Source organism: Arvicanthis niloticus, unplaced genomic scaffold, assembly GCF_011762505.2.
Source record: "Arvicanthis niloticus isolate mArvNil1 unplaced genomic scaffold, mArvNil1.pat.X pat_scaffold_747_arrow_ctg1, whole genome shotgun sequence".
NCBI lineage: Eukaryota > Metazoa > Chordata > Mammalia > Rodentia > Muridae > Arvicanthis > Arvicanthis niloticus.
In genome coordinates this window covers 18,427-42,119 of record NW_023046350.1, presented here as the reverse complement: position 1 = coordinate 42,119, position 23,693 = coordinate 18,427, and the positions used below count along the sequence as shown (strand labels likewise).

At 38.9% G+C, this 23,693-nt stretch overlaps 1 protein-coding gene across 1 annotated transcript in view; it reads left to right on the top strand.

Moving 5' to 3' along the window:
* Positions 1 to 658: 658 nt before the first annotated feature.
* The window catches only part of LOC117702393 (RNA-binding protein 27-like), a gene marked incomplete at its 3' end in the record, with an annotated part of 41,455 nt that continues 18,420 nt past the window's right edge, over positions 659 to 23,693 (top strand). Inside the window, 6 exon segments of the mRNA XM_034493568.3 lie at positions 659 to 926; positions 13,650 to 13,768; positions 15,192 to 15,316; positions 21,298 to 21,389; positions 22,005 to 22,198; positions 22,951 to 23,211. Coding sequence (XP_034349459.3) covers positions 868 to 926; positions 13,650 to 13,768; positions 15,192 to 15,316; positions 21,298 to 21,389; positions 22,005 to 22,198; positions 22,951 to 23,211 — 850 coding nt within the window.

Below are 23,693 nucleotides of genomic sequence, written 5' to 3'. Positions count from 1 at the left end.
ATCTGAGTTCGAGGCCACAGTTCCAGAACAGGCAGGATTACGCGGAGAAACCCTGTCTTAAGAAAAACAAAACAAGCAACACACACACACACACACACACACACACACACACACACACACGCACGCGCGCACAAGAAGAGAAGAGAGGAAAACATTTTTTTTGTAATTGAAGCTTAGCAGCAAAAAATCAGAAGCATGAGCGCCGATCATCAAAATGAATGTATAAGGAAGGGAAAAAAATAGCAAGATTTTGCTTCTTGGCAATGTGTCCAACGTAAACGCACTGCACGTTGTGTTGCAGATTTACTACAGCTGAGTCATTTCAGGACACCGGAGTGAGTTTCCAGGGAAAAAACGAGCGGAAGAAACCAGGAAGAGGGGCTCTCCGGGTTCCCCGAGGCACTCCCAGCAGCAGACACCGGTACTGCGGGCGCGGGTGGCGGCATGGTCAAAAGAGACGTCGTGGACCCTTTAAGAGACACAGCACCTTCTCCAAGATACCATCTTGCACCGGGAGTTCACTGAACTCTCCACCTACCTTGCTAGGTCCCTCCGCCCTCACTGGGTACGGCTTGCGGGCGGGGCGAACGAGTATTACGATTGGCCTTCCGCGCGCGGCCCTCTATTGCTTATTGGTTAGCCTGCCCGTCACTCACCCTACCTCCCGCCCACCTGGGCCTCCGGGCTAGGTTGAGTGGGGCTCTTGGGTTAGTTCCTGTTAGGCCCCGGCCCAGGGAGTAGGTGAAGTCTATAAGATGCCCGGTGGGTCAGGGCACTCGGAGCTGTGAGGGAACGTCAGGCGGCGGACAGCGGAGACCCGCGGCGGGCCTTAGGAGGAGTGGCGGCCGAGCCCGCCTTCCCTGCACCATGCTCATAGAGGATGTGGATGCCCTCAAGTCCTGGCTGGCCAAGTTACTGGAGCCTATGTGAGTGCGCCGGGCCGCGCCGGGCGGCGGCATGGGCGTTGGGGACCCGCGGGGGCGTGGGGGAGGGGAGGCGGGAGTCCGGGCCGCCTGCCTGGTACTAGTCCACAGTGGTGTGAGGTGTGGGGGGAAGGGGCCGGGCACGGGCGTCGGGGCTTCCCGAGTACACACACCGGGAGCCGGCCGGGGCTGCAGGGCGGCGGGAGACTGAAGGACGGCGACCCGGGAGCTGAGGCGAGTGGCGGGACTGTCGAGGGATTTTTAAATGTGAAAGCTGAGGTGTGGGACGGGGAGAGCGGGCTGGAGGACTTTGCAAACAGTGTCCAGGAGCCCGGTGTCGAGGGCCTTCTCAGAATACTGAGGCAGAGAGGGCGAGCGGGGGTCCTGGAGCTTAGTGGTAATTAGGGGTGAGCGCCAAGGGATGAGAATATTAAAGGGTTTGAAAGACGGAGTGCTGAAGTGGATATGCGGGCATGGAAAGGCTTTGATAAATCACTGGGGAGCTCTTGAGTACCAGAGCAAGGAAACCGAGGTGTTCTTGAGGAGTTGGTGGTCGAATTGATGATTTTAAATACCAGAGGATGTTAGGGGAAAGACTCGAAATTTTTGTGTTAATTGAGGGTTGAAAGGACTAACTAGTGTGTAGGTAGTGTGGACGATGAGGTTGAAGCGGGTATACTTGTAGTATCTACTTTTTAAGATACAGGTATTAGAACAAAATGGGCACAAGAATAAATAAGGATCTTGTAAACATTGTTGAGAAATGACAGGGCAACTATAATTGGGGTGTAGGGTGACTGTTGAGGGGCAAGGAGAATAAGAGACCTGTCTCCTCTTAAGATATTTTGGGTAGTGTCAGTTGTACAGATGTCGACAGGCTTGACAGGGACAGCAGAGGGATAAACTTCTTGTTTTATAACTTTTAAGAAAGCAAAGGCTGTGTGGAGTGTTGGGCATTCTTGGGTATAGTACAGTCTTGTGGGGAAGAAGCGATAGAAGGCAGGAGAGACCACACTCTTTAGCCGGCTCTTTGAAGAGAGCATGGGAAGCTGATTGGGATGGAAAGAAGCATGTCTTGCCCCCTTTTAATTTCTGTTTCTTATTTACTCTCTCATTGTCCCCCACTACCAAGGAGAGTTCAAGGAGATAGTCGGGCCTTGATTCATGACATCAGATTACTCTATGTTTGTTTGTTTGTTTTAAGAGTGTTTTTCAGGGGGTGGAAATTGGAGGTATGATAAAGCTGAGGCTGTTGGGGAGATACAGTTGTTGCTTGCTTCTGTGTTCATCTCTTAGTTCCTCGGCCCCCTTAGAAATGGGCTTAACTAACTTTTTGTCTTTGTTTTGCTACTTTGTGTTTTGGGGGATGGAAAGGTTCCTCAGGAGGAGGGTCATTTAGTTGTAGGCCAATGTGTTACTGTTTTGAAGGCATGTTGGTAGAGAAGACTGCAGTGGGAAGTTGGATGTCTGAAGGGCTGTTTGCACGAGTGGAGCATAGGAATGAATGAATGAATGAATGAATGAGTAAATAAGTATGCAGAAGGGCCTCTTAGGTGAGTGGTAGCTAGTCCAGGTACAGTGGAAAGGACTTCTGCACATACTTGAAAAGTTTGGTAGGAGAATATTTTTATCTTTTTTTCTGCAGTGGAAAATTTTAGGGCCCAAAGATGGAAAGGAATTGTGATGTGCAGTTTGGAAATAAGGTAGAGCTAGGTAAATTTACCATACACGGAAAGAGCTGAAAAAAAGGAGAAAAGTCTGTATGTTTTTAAAGATTAGTTATATTTTTTAAGTTAACACTTGAAAGAATCTGTTTTGAACACCAGCAGTCCTGTTCCCTTTTCTTGCATTGGAGAACCTAGAACCCAGGGCTACACCAGTGTTTACTAACTGAGCTGCATCCCCTGCCCATCCTCTCCTAAGTTCCTTGATAAGTTCCCATTCTGCTGGTTAGTAGAGATTCTTTTAAAAGTATTAAATGTATGTTTTATGTCTTGGGTAGGCTGTAACAACTTTTAGCATCATAACTCCTTTTTATTTAGTTTTTCTTTTTTTCTTTTGAAGCACCCTAAAATGTTTTACTAGATAGTAAAGGTACTAGCTGGTACTTTTTTCCTTAAGGTAAATGTCATATAGGAATGCTGTCTTACTAATGATGTGTTCATTAGGGTAATTTTTTTTTTTTTTTTGCTGGTCTGAAAATGTTAATTCTATAATCATGAATGAAAAATAACATTTTAAAAGGAATACTTGAGAGATTGCCTCAGAGATTAAGAGTATTTGCTGCTCTTCCAAAGGACCTGAGTTTGGTTTCCAGAATCCATGTAAAGTGACAATCTTTAACTATGGCTCCAGGAGGAGATCTAATATCTCTGGCTGCTGAGGACACCAGCATTCATCTGTACATCCCCACATACAGACATACACAGCTACACATAATTAAAAATATAATAAGAATAAATCTTTAAAAAAATGAAATGAATATTTGAAAACTAGGCATGGTGTTGCACACTTCGAGTCCAACACTTGGAAGGCTGAGGCAAGAGGATTGCCATGATTTCCAGTTCAGCCTGGCCTGCATTGTTCCAGCCTAGCTAGGACTGTGTTATGAAGACCTTGTCTCAAAATAAGAAAACCAACCAACCAAGTAAAAGATTACTTGAATTTAGTGTTAAAATTTGTGAGCTGGATGGTGGTGGCCCTTGCCTTCAATCTCAGCACTCTGGAGGCAGAAGCTGGTGGATCTCTTGAGTTTGAGGCCAGCATACATATCAAGTTTCAGGACAGTCAGGGCAATACAGAGAAACCCTGTCTCAAAAAAACAAACAAACAAAAAAGACAACTTAACTACTTAGACTTTAACAATGTAAGGGTCTAGACTTAGGAAAAAAAAATTTTTTTTTAAACTTATAGTATGGGTTTTAGAGAGAGATGTTAATTAAAAATAGTATGTGTAAATGCCATATAGATTTTTATTCTTGGTACATTGTTGTGGCAGATTTCTTTTTGTTTAGAGATCCTAAAAACCTAGTAAATGATATGCTAATGTGGGTTGTGTTTGTAAATGTACTGTCATGGCAGACTGATATGTTACTAATACACAGTACTTCAGAGCAGTTGCCTGGCATTGAAATAATGTAGTTTCAGTGACTAGGTTGGAATCCAGCTGTAGCTGAGCACATGAGTTTGTTCCTCTTATGCTTTTTTTTTACTTAATTTTTATTGTTTGGGTGTTTTTGCCTACATGCATGTCTGCACTATGTATGTGCCTTGTGCTCATGAAGGTTAGAAGAGATATTGGGTTTCCTGAAATTGGAATTAAGGATGGTTGTGGGACATCTAGGGTCCTGTAAAAGAGCAGCCAGTACTCTTAACTGCTGAACTATATCTAGCCCTGGAAGGAAAAACCTCTTACCGCCTTTAGCTTGCTGGGGAAAGACCACAACTGCCATTCCTGATGGCAGTATACTAAAAGAGGAGGAAATCAGTTCAAAAGTTAGACAGCCAAGAATAACAGATCTTATGTGAAATCCTTATTTTTCTTTACCTATAAAGAGTTGTAGACATGGGGGGGGGGGCTCTGCATAAGAGGGTACCGAGAGGAAAGGGGCATTAATATTGGGAAGTAAAGTGAATAAAAACAGACAAAACAAAACAAAACACCAGACCCAGTTAGGGAAAAAAAAAAAAAAAAAAAAAGGCACTGTAGACATCCTTGCCAGAGAGACCATGTAGGGATTATGCATAAATTGAGGTGCTGTGGCATCATTCTATCAAAAATCACTACTCTTGTAAAAAATTGTTTCTCTCTCTCTCTCTCTCTCTCTCTCTCTCTCTCTCTCTCCCTCCCTCCCTCCCTCCCTCCCCGTGTGTGTGTGTGTGTGTGTGTGTGTGTGTGTGTGTGTGTATTTCTACATGTAGAAGTCAGAGGACAACTTGTAGGAATCTGTTCTTTCCCACCGTGTGTATTCCAGGGATCCAGCTCAGGCCATCAGGCCTGTTGATGGGTATCTTTATCTGCTGATCCATCTTTCTGGGGCAAAACAAGCATTTTTATTACAGTAACAGACTTGCACTTCTACCAAATAAGTGGGACTTGACTTATTTAACTTATTTAACTTTTATAGACTAAGATTTGAGTTTTAGGGTCTAGTGCATCCAAGGCAAGTATTCTACCACCAAGTTATATCTCCAGCTCTGTGAAGGGAAATTTTTAATATTTGTTGCTTCTTGTTTCGCGTATTGTAAAAATTTGTCTTGGTTAGATGGTCAGTTGGTCAGTCTCTCTGTTTTTCTTTCTTTTGGCTTTTCAAGACGGATTCTTTGTGTAGACTGGCAGGCCTGAAATTCAGAGAAACCCTCCTGCCTTTGCCTCCCAAGTGCTGGGATTAAAAGCATGTGCCTTTTTTTTTTTTTTTTTTTAAAAAAAAAACAAGTCTACTATATAGTATAAAGTGGCTTAGATTTCACTGTTGCTCAGAATGGCCTTGTGCTAACTCACAATTTTGCCATATTTTTAAGTGTTTTGATTACAGGCTGTGTTCTGTAGGTGTATGTTTTTAATACTGGGGTTTGTAAGCTTCTTGGACAGTTGCTTTTGTATTTGTATTATGATAGAACATTGTGTGAATCAGGTCAGTTAGTTTTTACCTAATCTATCTGATTCATTTTGATCTTAGAGAAATTATCTATTTTCATAAATATTAGTCTTCGACTCACTTTACAAATGTAGTGTGGTCATGATGCAGACTGTCAGAAATGTTTTGTGAAGGTACACTAAAGTTGGCAGATATTTTGCTTATTAATGTTGGATGCCACTACTATCTTAACAAATGTTCATTTGTCACAGCCAGTGACTCATTGGCATCCTATAAGAACAGGAGTTGCGGGAGGCAGAGGCAGGCGGATTTCTGAGTTCGAGGCCAGCCTGGTCTACAGAGTGAGTTCCAGGACCGCCAGAGCTACACAGAGAAACCCTGTCTCGAAAAACCAAAAAAAAAAAAAAAAAAAAAAAAGAACAGGAGTTGCTAGTGAAAGTCCTGAACTTGTAGTTTCTGTGAGTTTTAGCAACTCATTGCTATTGGGTAAGTAAGAACTGGAGTTGCTGGAGAAAGTTATGGCCTTTGCATGTAGTTTCAGTGCATTCTGACCATTTCAGAGTCTTTCAAACTATAATAGGAAATATGTTGATACTTCGAAGTATTATGAAAAGGGCAACAAAAGCTTCACGAGTAGGATTAATTTCCTTTTTTTGGTGGTGGTGGTGGGGTTGGAAACAGGGTTTCTCTGTGTACCCCTGGCTGTCCTGGAACTTGCTCTGTAGACCAGGCTGGCCTTGAACTCACTCATATATATTTCTGCTTCTACCTCTTGAGTGCTGGGATTAGAGGCATGCACCACTACTGCCTGCCTGAATAGGATTATCTTTTTGGTTTAATAGTCATGGCAAGTATGTTTACATCCTGGAGTAGGCTGGTGATTTTTAGAACACCACACTCTGGCTAGTTATTACTGCAGTTGCTCAGATGAGAGCAAACATCAGCTAGCGGTCACTAGGCCTCATCTGGTAAATAAATTACTAGGTGTAGTAAGTGTTTAGGACTACATTCTTAGGAAGGAGAAATATCCTTTTTTTTTTTTTTTTAAGATTTATTTATTTATTTCATATATGTGAATATATTGTTGCTGTCTTCAGACACACCAGAAGAGGGTATCAGATCTCATTACAGATGGTTGTGAGCCATCATGTGGTTGCTGGGGATTGAACTCAGGACCACTGAGCCATCTCTCCAGTCCCGAGAAATATTCTTAATTGTTTAAGTGCACTAATGACTTCACAAAATTTGTGTGCATATAAAGTGACATGAATTTGGTTTAAGGCAGCTTTCATGGGCTAATAGGACAGAGTATTTTGCCAAAGACTTGACACATTTTGGTGTACTTAGAGAACACTTGTTCTTATGTCCTTGATCTGCTTCCTAAATATGTCTGACTTCGTTCTTCTGGTCCAATAGCTATAGGGTAGAAGCCAGAAGTTGCCCTGTGTTTCCTATCACTGTGTTCTCTCATTCTCTCACAGTATTGTTTTAATAGTTAGTGTATGTCTTTTTTGTACCGTTTGTGATTTTGTTCGGTAATATTTTTCTAGTCATGTGACTTGAAGGGCAAGGTCTATCCTACTCAAAGTGATCAAAGTCATCAAGCAAGAGACTTGGTACTAAGCCTAGCAATGGTGGTGCACCCCTTTAATTCTAGCACTTAGGAGCCAGAGGCAGATGGATCTCTTGAGTTTGAGACCATTTTGGTCAACAGATCGAGTTCCATCCAGGACATTCAGTGCTATACAGAAACCTTATCTCAAAAAAAAAAAAATCAAAGAGAGAGAGAGAGAGACTTGGTACTTAATTAAGAAACAATTAAACAGTACATGTTTAAATGAATGAACATCCTCATATGTATGTTTCGATTGCTTGACAATTAGAGAAATAAGTTTGGGCTGGAGAGGGGGTTGCAGCTTAGTCATGTAGAGGGCCTTGGGTTTGAGTCCCAGCATAAAAAGCGATTTATCTTTTGCTAATTTTACTTTGTGTATATATTTGATGGGTGATTATTGTTCAAGGATGTACAATTCAAGTATCAAAATGGCTTGATGTGTAAATTATGCATATTATCAAAAGCAAAAACAAAAACAATTGTGGGGATATCTCTTCTCTGATACTTTCATGAAAACCCGTAATTAAGAGTAAAATGAAGCCAGGTGTGTAGTGAAGCATGCCTTTAATCCCAACATTTGAGAAGCAGAGTCAGGGGAAATCTCGAGTTCCAGGCCAGCCTGGTCTATATAGTGCGTTTCAAGACAGAGCTGCCTAGTAAGGCCCTGTCTCAGAGAAAGATGTGCACTCTTTTAATCTCAGCACTTGGGAGTTTGAAGCTAGCCTATTCTACATACTGGGGATGGCTATTTAGTGAAACCCTATCTCAAGAAAGAATGGGAGTAAGAGGGAAATGCTAACAATGGTCTTGATGTTGATGTTACCCAAAATATTCATGTGTTGAAATTTAACCTCCAATGTAAGAGTATTAAGAGGTAAAGCCTTTATTATTATTATTATTGCACTATAGGAAATAAAATTATTGATGTCTATTTTTAATTTTTCCTCTTTATATGAGCTTTGTAGCTGTAACTACTCACTATGAAATTTTCTAGCTTGATTTCTAATTGACATTACATCAGGAAAGCATTTTTATATTTGTGTATTACTTTTATGGCCATCACTGTGCATGCCCAATATTTCCTACATCTCTGGCAGTAGGAATGACTTCCTCAGCGACAATGACAACCACCACTACCTCCTCTTCCCCCTTTTCTTCTTCTTCCTCCTCTTCTACCTCTTCCACTTCCTCCTTCCTCCTCTTCTCCTTCATTGGTTAGAAGTAATACTGTCTTTTTATAATAAGCAGATTTTTTTTAATGTATAAAGTATTTTCAGGGTTTACTATTGTTTCCTCTGTCTAGTTTTTAGTAAATATGTGTATTGGTATCACTACACATTAGGATTACGAGGCCTTTTCCCTCATGATTTTTTAGCACATTTATTAGTGGCCTTATCTCTGAAACAGAGATCACATTAAGAAGTTAAAATCAAGCCCATGTTACGAAAAATATGAATTTTGCTTGAAGGTTTAGTAGTCTCTGTCTTATTCCTGAAGCAAATGCCAGCAATGGCTTTTTAGTAGTGTGTCTTGGCTTAGTGTCAAGATAGGACCTGTACTTTTTTGTTTGGAAATTAGTATATGTCTCAAATATGAAGCTGACAAGTTAGCTCTTGTAAATTCTGCAAATGGAGAATTCATCAGAAGAAAAAAAAAATTCAAATTGAGGACCTACTAGACATTTGTAGGTCAATATTTAGGCAAACACTCCACTACTGAGTTATTTCCACAGCTTTATAGTTTTATTTTGAGGTAGAGTTTCACTAAAGTGCCTAGGCTATTAGTTCATCTGATAGCCCAGGAATGCCTTGAAATTATAATTTCTCTGCCTCAGCCTCTCAAGTAGCTGGGATGTCAAGACTGTGCCAATAGGTCTGCTATGTAACTGGTTTTGTTTTTTAAGATGACTTAACGATCATTAAAACATCTTACATTATATGTGAGTTTTAATGAGTCCTTGTATTGGAAACACTATTTTTGAAATTTTCTTTTGTTGATTTTTATTTCAATTAAAAGTAACTACTAGTGCCGGGCGGTGGTGGCGCACGCTTTTAATCCCAGCACTTGGGAGGCAGAGGCAGGCGGATTTCTGAGTTCGAGGCCAGCCTGGTCTACAGAGTGAGTGCCAGGACAGCCAGGGCTACACAGAGAAACCCTGTCTCGAAAAACCAAAAAGAAAAAAAAAAGTAACTACTAATTGGGGTTTATAGAATATTTGTCTTGTAGATATACACTAGAAAAGTATGTGAAATACATTTTATATGCTTAGAGTTATACCCTAATTCTACTTCAAAGGTAGACTCTTCCTAATCTTTCAAAACATTTAAAAATTACATTTATTTTATTTGTGTATATATTCATGTGTGCATGCATTTCATGTGTGTGTGAGTGTGTGTGTGTGTGTGTGTGTGTGTGTGTGTGTGTTTGTGTGTTTGTGTGTTTGTATGGGTATGCTTGTGCCATTGTGTACGTGTGGAGGTCAGAGAACAACTATGGGAATCAGTTCTCTTCACCATGTGGATACTGAGTCTTGAACTCAGCCCAGCAAAGGCTTTTTTACTCACTGAGCCATCTTACTAGGCCTTCTTTTGATTGGAGTACTTAGTTTTTCCTTGCAGATTTGTAATTTTAATTTTAGGGGGTTGTTTTAAATTTTATTTATTTTATTTTATGTGTATTGGTGTTTTGCCTGCATGTATGTCTGTGTAAGGGTGTCAGATCCTTTGGAATTATAGTTACGGACAGTTGTGAGCTGCCATGTGGGTGCTGGGAGCCTATAAGCCTAGCACTAAAGAGGATGAAGCAAGAGGACAACTCCTAGTTTGAGGCCAGCCTGGGCTACATTGTGAGATCCAGGTCAGTGTGAGCTACATATTGGTAATTTGTTTCAATCACCCTAAAATGTGTTTCATCAGAAGCAGCTCAATTCTGCATTTATTTGTCCTTTAGTCTGAAAACTAAATTATGTAAAAGGAACCTGGGATTATTAAATCCAGTAACTAGTTATTTTGTCTGTTTCCGACTAGAAACTTCATATTTTGTTTTTTTTTTTTATTTTTTTATTTTTTTTATTTTTTGTTTGTTTTTTGAGACAGAGTCTGTCTATACAGCACTAGCTGTCCTGGAGCTTACTATATATACCGGGCTGGCCTTGAACTCATAGATATCCATCTACCTCTGTATTAAAGATATAAACCATCACACCTGGCTTCATATTTTTACTCAGAATTATGTTTGTCAAGTCATAAAACTCTGAAGGTTTTAATAACAGCACAGAAAAATAACATTGCCATTTTCTGCCTTATTTGTTTAAATAGTTTATAGAGTATGAATATTTTGCCTGTACATATATGTTCATCTTGCATACCTGGTACTTGCAGAGACCAGAAATAGGAGTTAAATACTCTGGAACTAAAGGTGCAAATGGCTATACTCTTCTTATGGGTTCTGGGAATCAAACTTAGGTTCTCTGCAAAAGAAATACGTGTTCTTAACTGTTGAACCATTTCTTTGGTCATTCTGTATCTTTTTTTTTTTTTTTTTTTTTTTTTTGGTTTTTCGAGACAGGATTTTTCTGTGTAGCTCTGGCTGTCCTGGAACTCACTCTGTAGACCAGGCTAGCCTCGAACTCAGAAATCCGCCTGCCTCTGCCTCCCAAGTGCTGGGATTAAAGGCGTGCGCCACCACCGCCCCACCCGTTTAGGGTTTTGTTAATATTGTTTTAAACTTGTTTATTTTTGTTTTATGTGTTTTGCCCACATATATGTGTATATGTGAGTTCCAGATTCTCTGGAACTGAGTTACACACAGTTATGAGCTGTCATGTGGGTGCTGGTAATTGAACCTGTACCATCTGAAAGATCAGCCAATGCTCTTATCTTCTGAGTCATCTCTCCAGCCTGTTTGGTTTTGGTTTTTGTTATATTTAAAGTATGATGTTTTGATATCTTACTCATTTTTAAATTATTACCACAGCCAAGTTGATTAATATCCATCTCACATGTTACTTTTTGTGTGTATATGATGATATTCCTTAAGAGGTTTTTGTTTAGCAAATTTATATCTATATCTCTTTATATATATATATATATATATATATATATATATATATATTATTTTAAAATATAAAAATAAAAGAAAAAATAAATTAAAAATCTTTATTTTAAATTTAAAATACATATAATTTAAAATTGGACTTGTGCTAAAATGATCTGTTCATACTTCTCCAAAAGGCAATATATTTTAAAAGATTTATTTCTTTAAAAAATTATGTGTATGATGAGTGTCTGCAGAAGTTTGTGCATATGCATGCAGTGCCCACAGAGGCCAGAAGAGAGCCTTGGATTGGATGATCCCCTGGTGCTGGAGTTACAGATGATTGTAAGCTGCATGATGTGGGTGCTAGGAACGGAACTTGAATCCTCTATATGAACAATAAGGACTCTTAACTGCTGAGCAGTCTTTCTAGCCTTAATATAGCTTTTAATTAAAAAGAAAATTGTGTATTTTATAATATGCAAATAATAATACATATTCATTCTTAGCACACTTTGACCTTTGCTTCTGATTATGTAAATTAGCTCCGAGTTTTATAAAATTGAGAGTGAATACATTTTCTCTTTTTTTAGAATTATGTTCATTGTCTGTCTGTCTCTGTCTCTCTAGAATTAGGTGCATGGTATCTCTCTGTGTGAGTGTGTGTGTGTGTGTGTGTGTGTGTGTGTGTGTGTGTGTGTGTAAGCCATATGTCAACATTGGGTGTGTTTTTCTGTCTCTACCTCATCTCTTACTGAAACTCACTGATTGGCTGTATTGGTTGACCATCAAGTTCTGGAGATCTGTCTCTGCTTGACCAGTGGTTTAAAGTCAGGTCCTCATGCTTATGTTGTGAGCGCTTTACCAGTGAGCTCTTGTCCCAGTCCCCTAGGTCTATAGGCTTGACAGGACCACCCTTTCCTTACATAGTGTTGGCAATGAAGACAAGCTTTGCTCTTTTACTAATGTGTAGGCTTTTGCTTAGTTGCTTATTTGTTTTAAGATAAGGTTTCTTTGGCCCAGTATGTTCTTGAACTCAGTGTGATCTTTCTGCCCTGATCTCCCAAATTCTGGGAATTATAAGTATGAGCTACCACTTCTGAAGTAGAGGTGCTAGTTTTCCTTTTGTTAGAAAATATGATTGACAGTCATAGGTTGAAATGTCTTAAATTTTCTGTTTGACAAAGGAGGACTAAGAATTATTGAATAAGACTATATTGAATAGCATTTTATAAGGATTTCATCACTTTGCTTGCATGATACTGTCATCCAGAATGTTCATTTTTTTTACCTTGATAAGAACCAGGCATGATAGCACACACCTGTAATTCCAGCAGGCAGAGGCAGGAGGAGCATCACAGATTTGAGGCCACACATAAAATTCTAAACCAGTGAGACCTTGTCTCAGAAATAAAGCAAAACAACCCAAATAACTCTTTGAAGCCATATGGGATACTTAAATATATGTTACTTAAATGTACATGTATTAGGAAATCTAGTCTGTTTAAAGAATACATACGAACATACATATGTATGTGTACTCATATATATGAGTATGTATGTATATGTACACACATTTAAATATATACGTAAAATAATTTTAATATTTTTTAAAAGATTTATTTATTTATTTTATGCAAGTACACTGTGGCTGTTTTCAGACACACCACAAGAGGGCATTGGATCCTATTACAGATGGTTGTAAGCCACCATGTGGTTGCCGAGGCTTGAACTTAGGACCTCTGTAAGAACAGTCAGTGCTCTTAACCACTGAGCCATCTCTCCAGCCCCAACATGTAAACTTTTAAGATCAAACATTACTTCTGACAGATTTGTCAGGAATCAGCAAGCCAGAATCATGTGATCTCTGGCATAGGAGGTGATTTTTGAGTATCAAAGCAAATGAAGGTTCTTTCAGTTGCCTTTGGAGCACTTGTATACTTGTTTCTAGCTCGTGAGTTTTTTTTGCTTACAGCTGTGAAGCACGCTAGCCAGTAATGACTAAGGAACAAGGTGGGAAGGTGAGTGGTAGATTGAGTAGCCAATTTTGGATGCTGGTCCCTGTGAGTCTAGGGAAAGGTACTCTGAGAAGAGGAGTGATGTCTCATCATTTTCCCTTCCCTGCTTTTCCTCACTGGTCACATGAAACACATAGTTCCTGGGGGTGTTATTTGTGGCACCAGTGTAGGGGTAACCCTTTCCCTGTTGCTTCTGAGAAAGCAAATAAATGTACATTCAATGTTCTTTGTTGGCTAGAACCTTGGAAATAGGAGGCAAACTAAATATTTAAGAAAAAAAAAAAAGACAAGCAGAAAAGGAAACTCTCATTTGGAGTACTATTTGTTATGATAGCTGCCTGTATTTACAGTCAATTTAAATCTTTGATCTTTGATTTTCTAAAATATGGGTAATATCTTTAGTAACATTACTGTTTACAGACAATGTTTCATGATTTTAATTTTCTCTTTGTTTAACTAGATGTGATGCTGACCCTTCAGCCCTAGCCAACTATGTTGTAGCACTGGTCAAGAAGGACAAACCTGAGAAGGAATTGAAAGCCTTTTGTGCTGACCAACTTGATGTCTTTTTACAAAAAGGTAATTGTTGTGGGCCTTCAACCAAGTATTTTAGGTAAATATTTTTAATCTAAAACTTCCTGAAAAGAGCCAGTGAGACTGGTACATGCCTGTAATCCCAAAATTTGGGAGACTGGGGCAGGAGTTGGAGGCCAACCCCGGGGAATTCCAAGTCACGTGAGCTACTTACTGGGCCAAACCCTGCCTCAAACAAAACAGCAGCAACACAACCAAACTTCATGAAGGAATAGCTTAAGGGGAAAAACACTTATGTATGAATGGATGTGATCTGCCATGGAACTGAACCTGGGTCCTCTGTAAGAGCAACAATCAAGCTCTCTTAACTGGTGGGCTGTCTCTCTAGCTCCTGGGTTGTGTTACTCATTCATTCATTTATTCATCTACCTATCCATCTATCTATCCATCTATCCTTATGGGAATGGGCATCATTCTAGTACAGGTTATTGGAACTACTGAGTAGTCTAGGCTGGTGACCCTCCAGTGAGGCCTCCTAAATCAAATATTACAGCTGTAAACCACCATGTTCCACTTCAGCTAACAGTTTTACCATTTTGAAAAAAAGTTTGCTTATAAAATTAGTAGCATAAAGGAGTGTGTATGAAGATGCTTTTGTGTGTGTGTGTGTGTGTGGTAAAAGTAGTTGACATTTTAGAAATGTGTAACAATTAGCAGTGCGCATGTGGTGCCTTTGAGGTACCCAACCCTCTCTTATGTCGGGAATTGAGCCATCTGCCACTAAGCAGTACCCCTTAGGGCAAGACCAATGAAAGTTACTTTAATTAGAATAAAACTAGAAATATTTTGATACTTATGTTTTCAGCAAGATTACCTGTTTTTCTTATTCTATTTGTCTGAGGAAGTTTTAGATAGGGCCAAAATACAGAGTTGAATAAAAACACTGATACTCATTTCAACCCATTTAAACATCTAATTCAGTCTTTGAGTGGGTAGTACATTCTGTTCAACTGTAGGATTATTCCACGAGATTACTTCTTCTTTTTCTACATATGCCTCTTTCTTACCTGTAGTACACAGTTTGTCATTTTAGTTTCTTTGAACAGATAAACACATAAAATATTAGTTTATATCTTTTACATCTGATATTCTTAGTAGGTCAACAGAAGTTTTATAATCTACTTGATAATTTATTTTGTTAGTCTCTTTGTTATAGGAACTTTGTCTTTAATCTTTTGTTTTTAAGCAACAAAATGTTATATTTATATCATTTGCACAATACAATTATGTCTGAAGGATTTAAAAAGAAATAAAACCCTTAGAAGTAGATTTCTTTTCCTTTAAGATAAGTCTTGGTTTTAAAGCCTGACAGCAGTATTAAAGATTTCCTGTATTTTAAAGTGATGGCAACAATATTTAAACTTTCCAGTTTTGTTTGTGTAACATTTAAATATTTTTTCCTCTTCAGAGACTTCAGGTTTTGTGGACAAACTATTTGAAAGTCTTTATACTAAAAACTACCTTCCACCATTGGAACCGGTTAAACCTGAGCCAAAGCCACTAGTCCAAGAAAAAGAAGAAATTAAAGAAGAGGTAATATACTTCTTGGATTCTGTCACCAGGATTCTTAATTGCAAGTTGAAATTATTGTTGTGGGTTTTTTGTTTGTTTGTTTGTTTGTTTTTATTTTGTTTTGTTGAGACAGGGTCTTTCTATGTAGTCCTATGTAGTGGAACTTGCTATGTAGATCATGTTGCTTTGAATTTATAGAGATCCATCTGTGTCTGCTTTCCATGCTAGGGATACAGTTAGTATGTGCTATCATGCCCACACTGAAAGAAATTTTTTTTTAGACAAAGTCTCTCCACCTAGAGGTGCATTTTCTTAGGTCAGCTAGAAGCCAGCAGGCCCTAGTGATCCTGTTTCTTTGCTTTTCAGAGCTGGGTTACAGGTGTGAGTAGGATGCCCCACTCATGTGGGTGCCAACATCTGAACTCGGGTCCTGTGATTAAACAGCAAGCACTATTAACTGTGGAGCCATGTCTAAGTTTGGGTGCATACAGAGACTTGGATGAAAACATAATGTCACAAAGATGGGGAAATGCTTTACTCTACCACATTGTCAACATTGGAAAAATAAACAGAAATATTGTTAAGGTATAAAAACATGATTAACGATACAGAGCTAAGGGGCTGGAAAGATGGCTCAATAGTTAAGAATATGTAGTACTCTTACAGAGGACTTGAGTTTGGTTACTAGCACCTCCTTCTAGTGGCCATAACCATGTTAACTCTAGACTTAGATGATTCAATGCCTTTGGCCTCTGAGGGCATCTGCACTCATGCGTACATACCTACCCCACTCCCCAACATAATTAAAAAAAATAAAATCCTAAGAAAAAGATACCAGAGCTGTGCAGTGGTGGCACACGCCTTTAATCCCAGCACTTGAGAGACAGAGGCAGACAGATTATTGAGTTTGAAGCCAGCCTGGTCTACAGAGTGAGTTCCAGGACAGCCAGGGCTACACAGAGAAACCCTGTCTCGAAAAACCAAAACCAAAGCAACAACAACAAAAATGTACAAATATATATAGTCTGTATTTAGTCCAGGAGGAACAGAAATATTTTCTAACTTTTTTGTTGTTGTTTTGTTTTTGGTTTTTCGAGACAGGGTTTTTCTGTGTAGACCTGGCTGTCCTAGAACTCACTCTGTAGACGAGGCTGGCCTCGAACTTAGAAATCCGCCTGCCTCTGTCTCCCAAGTAAGTGCTGGGATTAAAGGCATGCACCACCACTGCCCGGCACCAACTTTTTTTTTTTTTAAAAAAAGAATTTTTATTTTATCAGCTGTACAGTTAGCTTAGTGGTTAAGAGCACTTGTTCTTGCAGAGGACTTGTTTTGATTCCCAGCACCAACATGACAGTTTACAACCATCTACAAATCCAGTTCCAGGGTGCATATTCCTGCCCTCAATTTCCTTGGGTTATATACTGTGATGGTGAAGCATAAACCAAGTACACCTTTTCCTTCCCAAGTTACTTTTGGTCATGGTGTTTTATTATAGCAATAGTACCCCTAACTAAAACATGTCTCCTGTAAATATACAGTTACAGACCTTTGTGAGTTGCCATATGGATTCTGAGAACTGGGTCCTTTGGAAAGAGCAGCAAGGGCTCTTAATATACTGACCCCCATTTTCCAACTTTTAAAATTTACTTTATATTTTAAAAATCTTTAAGATCAGGGCTAGAGAGATGGCTCAGTGGTTAAGAGCTCTTTCAGAGGTCCTGAGTTCAATTCCCAGCAACCACATGGTGGCTGTAATGGGATTTGATACCCTCTTCTGTTGGGTCTGAAGAGAGTGGCAGTGTGCTTACATAAAATAAATAAGTCTAAAATTTACTTTATTCTACAGCAAAGTGACTTTTAAATCTTTTATTAGAAAGAATTGTAGATTTACGTCAGCTACACAGGTAGCACTCACAGCACTCACATGATGTCTGCTTAGCTGTGTTGTTGAGGATTTGCTCCATTTACTTTAATTATATGTCCACAGCATAATCTTTCTTTAAATCATTGCTCACATAAGTAATGGCCTTCATCTTTTTGCATTTTCTAAGGATAAGAATATCCTTTAGGGACCTGGAGATTTGGTTCAGTTTGTAGAATACTGGCCAAACATGTACAAAGCCTTGGGTTTGATCAGTAATACTGTATACAATCAGATGTGGTGGTGCACACACCTGTAATCCCATTATTTATATGGCAGGGGTAGAAGAATCAGAAGTTCACAGTCATCCTTGGCTATATAGTGAATTCAGGGGTGATAAATGGGATATGTGAAACGTGGATACAGAAAACCCCGTTCCAAGAAAAAGCTGGAGAGACTGTTCAGTTGGTAAAAAGTTCTTGCTTCCATAAACATGAAGACCAGAGTTTAATCCCCAAACACCCTTACCCCCAAACTCCCTTCCCCGCCAACCTCCCAACCCCCTGTTCCCACAGACCCCTCATACAAAACCCTACCCCTCATGCCTTATAATACCAATACTGGGAGGGTGCCTGGGGCTTGCTGGGTACCAGTATGGTAGTTCCAGTGAGCTTCAGGTTTAGAAAGAGAACCTGTCTCAAAGAATAAGGCAGGAAATCATAGACGATACCAGACATGGACCTCTGGCCTCTACATGTGCACTCACATGTGGTTTGCCCACCTGCGCGCGCGCACACACACACACACACACACACACACTTTAAGATAATGATAGCACCATTATTAGTTTCAGTATATTTAACTTTCATACCATATACTCTCCGTTTATTAATTTGCCCAGCCAGGCTCCTTACTTTTGTATTCTGTTTCTTTTTCTATGGAATTCTTTCTGAGATTTGTGTGTTGTTTATCACACCTAATTCACTTTAAAAATTCTTTGAGATTTTTTTTTTATTTTGCGTATGAGTATTTTGCCTGCACTTATATCTGTATACCATGTGTCTGCAGTACCAAAAGAGAGCATTAGATCCTTGAAATTGGGGTTAAATGCAGTTGTTAGCCATCATGTGGATGCTGGAAATTAAACTCAAGTCCTGTGGAAGAGCAGCCACTACTTTTAATCACTGAGCCATCTCTCTAGCAGTCTTATTGGACTTAAATGCTATATAATTGAACTGATCTAACAAAATCTGGCTTTTTAAATAAAGATCAACTGAGGACCATTATCGCTTACTTTATTCTTATATAGTGCTGTATAATTTCTTTTTATATATGTATGTACTTTAAAAAACACCTTTATTTTTATTTTATGTGTATGGGTGCTTTTTTTCTTACATGTGTCTTTACACCATGTAGATGTAATGCCCTCAGAGGCTAGAGGAGGGTGTTGGATCTCCTAGGTCTGGAGTTACAGGCAGTTTGACTTGCCATGTGTGTACTGGAAAGTAAACTCAGGTCCTTTGGAAGAGCAACTGGTGTTTTTAACCTGAGTCATCTCTCCAGCCCCCAATTTAAACTTTGAGCCAAGGTCTCATGCAACCAAAAGTGGCCTTGAACTTCTTATCGTTTTGCCTTTACTTCTCAAAGACTAGGTAGGAGTCAAGGGTTTTGAGCCTGGCTCAAAAAGTCTTTATAAAGTGACTAGTGAAGTTCTTGGTGTGTCTTTTTAAGTAGCATGGAAACTTTCCTTGTATACTATCCAGAAATTTTTCTTTGGTGTTTTATATAGTATGTAATTTATGATCTTTGGAATAGGTTATGGCAAGTAACTTTTTCTATAGTCATTGTACGTCATCTATTGGTGTATAAGAATCTGTTTAAATGATAATTGATTTGAATGTTAACAAAAGTAATCCTGGGAGCTGGAGAGATGATGGCACAGTGGATTGAGCGCTTGCTGTTCTTCATAAGCTTCCCAACATCCAGGTCAGGGCATGCAAACACCTGCAACCCCATCTATCTCTAGGGGGTCATCTAGCCTTCCAGCTTCCTCCGTACCATACACTTAATGCAGGGCACATTCATGTATGCAGGGCTTAAACAAAAACATTTAAAATTTTTGAAAATTCTGTTATCTTGTTTTAAAAGAACAGTTAAAAACCCACTACAAGATTTCATTTGTAGTATCTTTTTAATAAGTCCTAATTTGAAAACCAAAAACTGGATAATATGAGCATAGCCCTAGAGCTCTTCTGACTGACATCTGTCTGACATCTTTTGGTCCTAATTTTATGTTTGAGTTACTTGTGATTATTAGTATAAACAGTAGTTCACACATAGCCCTACATAAATATAATGGTTTAATTCCTGGTCTGCACAGTTGGGCTTTTCCAGTGAGTAGTTCTCAGGACTAGCCATATTGGCTTTTTGATCCTCAGCTGCATTGTACTGTTAGTTGTTTTTATAATTAGATTATTGGCCACAAGGGAAACAGACAAGAGAAATTGGACCATTGACTCAGCTCATCCTGGTGCTGAAAAACAACAGAAGATGTGTGCTATAATTTACAATGCACATGGCATTTGTTTCTTTTTACCAAAAACTTTCCTGAGACTTCATTTTGTAAAGAAACACTATTTGTTCTGTGGTATTTTTATTATCTAGATTCAGCTTGTTGCTTCCCAGTGGAGTTATGAATCAATTGTGTTTCTTGTAAATTGCTAGAAGAGACTTTTGAATCCAGTTGGATGAGTGTGTAGTCTCTGCTGATGCCATGTGGCTGCCATTATTATGCTGTCTGCATTTTATTAAATTCTTACCTTCTGGTCCATTCATTCATGTCATGATTCTGATAATAAATGAAGAGCTTCTCCATTATTTGGAAATTTGTTTAGTTCTTACAAATTTGATTCATTTGTACGTGGTAGGCTCTGAACTCCCCAACTTTTATTTTAAGGGTTGCCTTGAATTTATGATCCTTCTGTCCTAGTTTCTAAAATACTTGCTTGGATTGCTTTTGCATGTTAACATACATGGCCAAAACTAACTTATTTATATTTTGTTTCTTTGAGACAGGATCTTGCTATGTAGACCAGGCTGGCATCAAATTCATAGAGCTCTGTCTGGCTCTGCCTCACAAATGCTGGCTTTTAAAGGCTTGTGCCACCACGCTCAGCCCAAACTTGATTAATTTATTTTATTTTTAAATTTTTTATTTTTATTTATTCTTTTGAGAAAGTGTCTTTGTATAGACCTGGCTGTTGTAGAGCTTGATATGTAGACCAGGCTAACTTGGAACTCATCCCTACCTCTGTCTCTCCAGTGCTGAGATTGATGGTGTACACCACCATTCCCAGCTTGCCTATATTTTGAAATGAAGAAGGTATAAATTGTTTTACTGTATAGTATCCAATGCTTGTTTTTCTGTCACAGTTTAGAGAATGATGTCCTTACTCCCTTCTTATACTAGAAATAACTTACACTTTAAGTAACATCGAAGTTGGCATGCTTGTTTTTAAAAATACATATTATAATATTTTGATTTTAGATAGAGTCTTTTTGTGTAGCTCTTGTGGTCCAAAACTCACTATGTTGACAGGCCAGCCTTAACCTTATGTCAGTCTTCCTGCCTCAGCCCTGTCAAATGTGGATATGGCTGGTATGCGCTACTATATATGACTTTTTTTTTTTTTTTTTCTTTTTTTCTTTTAAGACAGACTCTTGGCCTATAGGCCAGCTAGCCTCAAACATAATAATCCTTCTGTCTCAAGCAAGTCATGACTGCACCACCACCACAGCCAGTAACATTCCTTTTCTTGAACTAATGTTCTGATTTCTTTGGAAATGGCTTAAAACAGCATGTTAATACTGCTTGTAACATCTGTGAATAAACAATTTAACTTGAGTGTTATCCTTTTTTTTTTTTTTCCCAAGAAACTGTTGGGATTTCTTTGTTTTAAGATAGGGTCTCAGGTAATCTAAGGGTGCCTCACCTTTATTTCTCAGGTGTTGGAATTACAAGTGTATGGGGTCACACTTGGCTTAGGCCACAGTATTCATATACTTATTTATATTCTCTCTTACACAGATGGCTGAGTTTGTAACTGAGTGGAACTAGTCTTATTTTTAACAAATCTTATAGGTATTTCAAGAGCCAGCAGAAGAAGAACGAGATGCTAGAAAGAAGAAATATCCTAGTCCCCAGAAGAGTCGTTCAGAATCTAGTGAACGAAGGTTTGTGTTTGTCTCTTGAGTAGTAAGTTACTGAAAGCTACTTTTTAATATGCAGAATTAGTATTTATGATCTGTGTCCTTAAGCCCCCTCTAAAGCACTGAGGTAAGAATGTTGCCTTCTTTCTTTCTTTCTGTCTTGCTATTGTCTTAGCTTCTGTGTCTTTTATAAACAATCATTATTTGCTTTCCCCTAGAGCACAAGAGTGGGAGCAGTCTCCTCAGAGAATTGTAATGAAATGTTCCATTTGTTTAGGGGTGTGCAGTATTAAAATTATCATGTTAGCATTTGCCAGAAGGTTTGGTGTATGTTCACAGAGTGGTCTTTGTTTAGGAAGACTTGTTGTGAGCCTTTCCAACTTTCTCCTAATTTGTCTCCTCTTTCTCTCATACTCTGGGTTCACTTCTTCTTTTTCATTTCTCCCTACCCTGTATACTTGAGGTGGGAAAACCCTTCCCTCTTTTAATAATGGTTAGAAGAATAAGTGGTAGTCTTGAGACATTCGAAAATAGACAGTATGAATTGTGATGACATAAAGAGAGTATTTTATTTTCTGGACTTGTGCACAGATCTCATTTCTAGAGTCTACATATGGCTTTTATATCTGTGTATTATAGGACACGTGAGAAGAAAAGAGAAGATGGCAAGTGGAGAGACTATGAGCGGTACTACGAGCGGAATGAGCTGTACCGGGAGAAGTATGACTGGAGAAGGGGCAGGAGCAAGAGCAGGAGTAAGAGCCGAGGCTTGAGTCGGAGTAGAAGCCGAAGCAGGGGCCGCAGCAAAGACCGAGATCCAAACAGGAATGTTGGTGAGTAGGCATCAGCCCTGGAAGGCTTGTTTGACAGGTAGGAGAAATGAAAACTGAAATTGTCTCAAAAGGCTGGATATTGATCTTCTTACAGAGACAGTGCTAATCTTGTATACCCTTGGAATCTAGCCAGTTTTTTTAAAAGTTATTATAACATATATCTACATTTAAATAATTTTTTATAATGTATTTATTTTTATTTTATGTACATGGTTCATTTGCCTGCATGCATGTCTGTGTGAGGGTGATGGGTCCCCTGAAACAGGAGTTGCAGGCAGTTGTGAGCTGACATATGGGTGCTGGGAATTGAACTTGTGTCTTCTAGAAGTGCCGCCTCTTAACTGCTGAGCCATCTCTCCAGCCTTAAATAATTTTTAGAATTGATACAAATGTCTTTTAATCAGTGACAACACCACTTAAGTAAAAAGTTTGCATTCTTTTGTTTTTGTTTTGTTTTCTCTGAAAGTAATTGACTTGTTATAATAAGGTTGCCAATGTTTATAAAATGTAAAAGACAAAGCTGACCCTTTTGTGGATGTGCTTGATATTGATACTATAAAACATTGTTTTTTCACAAGTTGTTTGAGATTATGTGCAGTGGTGATGTTCCTGCTCTTAGAATATATCACTAGTGGGTACATTTAAGCTGTGGCTCTCTCAGGAAGCTTGGGCTAATGTTCTAAGGTAAACGTGGTTTAAGCACATAAACATGTGACCTCTTCACCTCTTGTTTCTTTTTGTCTCTAAAACAGAGCACAGGGAAAGATCAAAGTTTAAGAGTGAAAGAAATGACCTGGAGAGCTCTTATGTGCCCGTGTCTGCTCCGCCTCCAAGCTCTTCTGAGCAGTACTCCTCTGGGGCACAGTCTATTCCCAGCACTGTCACTGTGATTGCACCTGCGCACCATTCTGAGAACACAACTGAGAGCTGGTCTAATTACTATAACAATCATAGCTCTTCCAATTCTTTTGGTCGAAACCCACCACCAAAGAGGCGCTGCAGAGATTATGATGGTAAAGATTGCCTTCTCTTTTGTATGTACTGCTCCCAGCTAGGAAAGCAAGTGTTGCAGATACTGCCTGGGTGTATCCCAGCAGCTGAACTTGCTTTTTTATATGAACACTAGTGTTTTTTTTCATATGCCGTGTAGTGTTTTTTCAGTTACAGTTTTCTGAAAATAACTCCATACTGACGCATAAAGAACTTTTTCAGTTGTTTTAAGGCTCTTACATAGTATTTTACAAGTATGAAAATATGCTTAAACCAAATACGCACTTAGGTTCCTTCCAGCATTTTCATTTATAAGCAGTGCTACAACAAATAGCCTTGCATACCTTGCCTAGTGGAAATTTAATGTTAAAATATTGTTTAAATTGATGGATATTGTACATACTTATAGCATATAGTAACATTTCAGTACATGTATGTGGTGTAACTGAAATCACATCAGGGTAACTAGCATGTTTATAACCTCAACACTTAATTTTTTAGAGTT